Source organism: Rutidosis leptorrhynchoides, chromosome 2 (assembly GCF_046630445.1).
Source record: "Rutidosis leptorrhynchoides isolate AG116_Rl617_1_P2 chromosome 2, CSIRO_AGI_Rlap_v1, whole genome shotgun sequence".
Lineage (NCBI taxonomy): Eukaryota > Viridiplantae > Streptophyta > Magnoliopsida > Asterales > Asteraceae > Rutidosis > Rutidosis leptorrhynchoides.
In genome coordinates this window covers 2,975,926-2,981,610 of record NC_092334.1, presented here as the reverse complement: position 1 = coordinate 2,981,610, position 5,685 = coordinate 2,975,926, and the positions used below count along the sequence as shown (strand labels likewise).

Sequence of the window (5,685 nt, the reverse complement as noted above, 5' to 3'; positions counted from 1 at the left end):
TCTCCGCAACGAAACCATCGACCCGACCTTTGACAATGTAACCCTTCGTGAATAAATCACCATCATGATGCAATCAGCGTCCCGATTACAAAATAACTTTTAAGAACCGTTACCTAAATCCCGATGTGATCAACTCTCCCAGATACATAGACATATCCATGGGTTCATCGCCACTAACTAAGTCACATGGTATCGATACATGTTGCAAAACAAATTTAGCCCGTCATTTAAAAAAAAAATCTAAAAATTCTGGCAGAAGCACATCTTGCGATCGTGACCTTAGGTCTCGCGGTCGCGATCCCACCAACATCAGCAACTTCATTTTTTTTCTTCTTGTTTCCAATTCGTTATCATGCCCGTAAAACCGAGCCTAAGCTCTTGTACCAGTTCACATAGCCCAAACAACATGTCCTGCAATATAAGCTCAATAGTCCATCATCTTCTAAAACCAACTGGTGATAGAGGGAATTCCCCTTAGACTTATATACATACATTTGTTTTGTCTCATGCTCGATGCGAGACTTTGCTTTGCACCCTTCACATCGAATCCACTTCGCTGCAAAATTTTCATTGTTGTTATATGTCAATTCATGAGCCTCGGAGGTTGCGGACTTTTTGCGTTCGAACCTCACCCGAGGGGATTTTACCACACGAGATTCACGTATGGATTCGACGTGAGGGTTTCCTGCTGAGGGCGGAAGGACTGTAATAGTTCGACCAAGAAAATGATCGGATGAGTGAGTTTCGACATCCCCAATAGCCTTCCGTCAGTAACTCCTAATCGCCGTTCAAAAAAGTAGACTTTTTTACCTTCCTTAGGATAAGAGCCTTTTTATTTGAACCAATCCATATGTGTATGTGTGCGCGCGCGCCCCGTGATCTAGAGACAAACAGAAAAATAGGAAGGGAAAAAAGTAGTGTGATGATGATAATTACTCATAACATTTATCATATGTGTGATTAATGTTAGTTAGATGTGTGAACGCTAGTAATAAATGATGTTACGCTGTTTTCCTCTTATATTTTTTCTTTTACATTCCTCACGTCATATATACATATACATATACATATACATATACATATACATATACATATACATATACATATACATATACATATATATATATATACACACACACACACACACACACTGACACACACACACACACACACACACACACACACACACACACATATATATATATATATATATATATATATATATATAATTTATAAAGATTTTCACATGTTAGTAGATTGAATCAACTATAAATATTGATGACGAGTAAAAATCAACAGAAAATAGTTTAAAAAAACTTATGTTTTACTATATAATTAAATATATAGTTTGTCGTTCACATCTGCATATTTTTTTTGTGGACATGTGGACATTACATATAATTAACAATTCAACATGCGATTTGTGGTAATGGACATGTGTTTGTTAATGTTATGAGCATTAATTAACATTTGCATATAATTTGTGGCATTTAAATACGTAAAAACTATAAAATTAAAAGGTTTTCGTAGTTGTCACCCTTTTTATGATTCTCATTTGAACATGCCAATATAACAAATTTCTTTACATTTAGGGGCGAAACATAATGGAAACACTGAAGGTGTCAGCTCGATAAAAAAAAAGGAAATTACACTAAAAGAAATTTATTATAAAATAAAGTTTTTTTAGTATTTATCCCTTTTACTAGTTTTGCCTCATCTCATATCGGGTTTAAGTTCCACTACTGTTAATGTCTTTACTTTATGAATGTAAAATTAAAATGAGAATAAAACGTAAGGTGTAGAACTTGAAAGTAAATAAAAAATACATGTGACAAACTATTTCTAAAATTGTGTGATTTTATTTGTGAACAATTAATTTAATTTTTTAGAGGGAAGTAGTATATAATTTTGTAAGAAAATGAATGCCACTTGAAAAACAGACAAGTAGCTATTTTGTTTGAATTTCCGCCCATCTGATTCTACTATTTCGGTTTGAATGACAGACTGTTTGTAGATGGAAATGGGACCCTTTTGTCACCATTTGTTTTGCAACATATGTTTTTCTATCCTTATCATGAGGAGGGAAATCAAACACCAACATGATTCTTTTACCATAACTTGCCATTACCATTTTTGCTATCTTTTTATACTAAATAAATATTTGTTTTTTTTACTATTTGTGTATACCATGTCAGTAAATTGATTGTCACAACTATGTACTTGTTAACTTTAACTCCCTTGTCATGTATCCATATCTGCATCTTTTTCGTTTTATTTTCTTTTCAAGACTTGCACTTGCACATGCCATGCATCTTTCTACCCTCACTTGTCACGTGCACCTTTCTATTTTCTGTTTTGTACAAAATTTCTTGATGTAACAAGTTTTTACTTAGCATATCATTTTACTAAGCAAATACCAAAAGCATTTCACATAACATCATTGGATTTTATCTAGTTATGTTTGACACTTTGTTATTGTTTCACCATCTTTTAGTATCTTATAACAAAATAGTTGTCCAACTTTTAATTGATGGGAAACAACTCAAAATCAGTTAAATGTCATTTACATTTGCTAAAATGAACAAACGTGCAAATATAGAACTAAATGTGCTCAATATTCATCTTATCTTTCAGAAAACGACTCATCTTGATGTTTTTTCAGAAATAAGATGTGAGATTACAACTAATGTAATCGATTATTGATTCTGTTGCAATATAATATACATATTCGTGTAAAGACACCAATCAGCATCTCGATCTATATTATATATAACGTACGTGCTTGAAGTAATTAATATAAGCAACTTAGAATGTATATATGAGACCAAAAAACTACATACATGACAATAGTAAATACTAACAGAGAAAATAAAGAAAATGCTACTTAGAAAAATAGATGCTCCAGATTTTTATACAAGCCTTGTAAAAATAAGGTGGTTAAAAGCAAGAAAAAAAAAAGGTAAAAATTTTAAAAACAATATAACAAAAAGTCCCATTAATGTATAATTATCTAGTTTATATGTATCGATCTCTCACCCCAAAAAAATTAAGTAATAATACACGTTCCAACTCAATAAAAACCCTCCCCTTCCAAACATTCTAAAAGGATTGGCATTGGCAGTAATAATAATTATAAATCCCAAAATGAGGTTCTCTGTATCCGTTTAATTGTCACCTTGGACTATTATTTTTGTCAAACTGTTATCATGAAGACGTCATCTGTACGCAAATCAGCGGTTGTTTTTCAATGTCACGATTTATAGATGCTACACCTTCGTTGCATGTTAACACCTCTGCTTTCTTTGCTTGATGCTCCCAATCCGTGGTCCCTACCACATATAACATCAGCCCAGCACAACATACCTGGGCCGAAAGTAACCCAAGCCATAGCCCTATAAACCCAACTCCAAGCCCAAACCCAAGAAGCACCGCAATTGGCATTCCTACAAGATAAAATGCACCTAGATTCACGTTGGCTGCAGTTTTTGGTCGGGCCGTCCCCCGAACAACCCCACATCCAACGGTCTGGGGACAGTTCCCCAGCTCACACAGCCCGATTATCGGTAGGGCCGCTGATGTCAATCGTAAAATATCCAAGTCATTTGTAAACATTCGACCCCAATTTTCTCTCATTGAGGTTGCAAACAACATAGCCAATATCCCCATTAATCCTGCAAAAAATACTGACACCATTGCAGACACGCGCGCCTTATCGGGTCGATTTGCCCCGAGTTCATTTCCAACCCGAGTAGACACCGCAAAACTAAGTGAAGATGGAAAAACGTATAACAAAGCCGTAGTTTGGATTAAAATGCCCATTGATGCAACCGTCGCATTCGGGTCAACCAAAAGGCCGCATAGCACGATCATGATCTCATACCACCACCACTCGAGGCATACAGATACACAACTTGGTGCAGCCAACCGGACCAACGGTCCCCACCCAGTTAAACACTCACGGGTCGGGTTAGTCCATGTTGGAAGATGTAAGCCTGTCCACCACACATAAAAAACAAGCACCACCAAGACAACAAAATTGGAAACAGATGAGGCAGCCGCAACACCCGAGACACCAAACCGGAACCGAAAAACAAGAAAGTAATTCAAAGGTAATTGCAACAACGTGCCAATGAAGGAAGCTAAGGCTAAAGGAAAAGTAATCCCTTGAGCCCGAAGATAAATGCGGGTCGGGTGAATAAAGGAATTGGATAGTAAATCGGGTAAAGTAAAAAGAAGATAGGTACGAGCCACACGTGCGATATTCTGGTCCTGATGTAAATAAATCAAAATCTGTGTCGTATTCAACCACAGAAATGCAATTGGTAAACAAATCACAAGAAGAAAAATAACCGTTCGATGTAACGTCACCGATAAAACGTTACTTCTACGAGCACCAAAGGCTTGTGAACACAAGGGCTCCATCCCCAAAGCTAAACCGGATAAAACCGAGTAACCGGTAATGTTAGCAAAAGCTATAGCCAATGAACCGGCTGCTAACTCGGTTTCACCAAGTTTGCCTAAAAACAGCATAGAGATTATGGACCGCGTGTATAGGATTAAAGCAGTTAAAGCGATTGGGGATGAAAGTTTAAATAAAGCTTTGGTTTCGTTTATTAATTCACTAGTAGTTGGGACGAGGACACTTATAGTATTGTTCTTGTTGCCTTTTGGGTTGTGAAAATGGGATTTGGTGGTTAAGGGTAATGAATGAAGATTAAGGTAAATATGAGGTTGTGGTGGCGGTGGTGGTGGAGGAGGATGGTGGTGATCGGTGGTGGTAGTGGTGAGGTTACACATAGTAAAAGGTGAAATGTAGGGGGGGGGGGGGGGGGGGGGGGGGGTGTGGGTGGGGGTGGGTGTGTGTGTGTGTGTGTGTGTGTGTGTGTAAGGAGATACTCTCGTAGAGAGCACTCTATGTAGAATGTGTTTGTGTGTGTATTTTTGTATTTGGTTTTGGTCTCAAAGAGAAGGGACATGTATTAATAGAAGGAGAAGAGGGGTCGAAAGGGGGTAAGGAATTATTATTATTTATTAGATATTAATTTTTAATTATTATTTAATTATTATTATATTAATATTGAATAATAATATTATTATTACACAATTAATTCTTAATTTCTAATTAATTATTTACCTTATTTATCTTATTCTTTTGTATTGTGTTATTAAGTTATAGTCCTCTTACATATTAAGTAAGTAATAATGAGTAGTATTTATTATTTATTATTATTTATTAAAAATAAACTATATAAATGTTTTAAATATTTTTTCCCGAAAAACACAAATTAAATAACAACAAGGTACAATTCATCTAGGGATGCCAAAAATACCCGTACTCGATGGGTAAACCCGAAACCCGATATTATTGGTTCGGGTTTGGTTCGGGTATACGGGTTTAGGGTCGGGTATGGGTATAGGTTTATTTTTTTTGCAGGTTCGGGTTCAGGTTTGGTTTTAAATAAAAACTCATATACCCGACCCGTATACCTAACCCATAGACCCAATTAGTTTATTAATATATTACATTGAAAGTTACAAACAAATACCAATCTGGGCTTATATCTTACTAGCCCACTTCATAAGGCCCACCAAAATGGACAAGAAAAACATGCATACATTACATCTAAGTACAGACATGTAACTGAGATTAATCCTTTAATGCTACTATGAACAAGCTGCACAGCA

The 5,685-nt window shown here is 35.9% G+C and overlaps 1 protein-coding gene across 1 annotated transcript; it reads right to left on the bottom strand.

Annotated features, from left to right (window-relative positions):
• Positions 1-2,995: 2,995 nt before the first annotated feature.
• Positions 2,996-4,797, bottom strand: LOC139894348 (protein DETOXIFICATION 51-like). Its single transcript, XM_071877586.1, has one exon. It carries the CDS (start codon positions 4,795-4,797, stop codon positions 3,205-3,207), a length of 1,593 nt encoding a protein of 530 aa, XP_071733687.1. The 3' UTR covers positions 2,996-3,204.
• Between the last annotated feature and the right edge of the window lie 888 nt (positions 4,798-5,685).

Bases quoted from the DNA above. Each gene is read 5' to 3' on its own strand.
- LOC139894348 (XM_071877586.1), bottom strand. From the start codon at position 4,797: ATGTGTAACCTCACCACTACCACCACCGATCACCACCATCCTCCTCCA.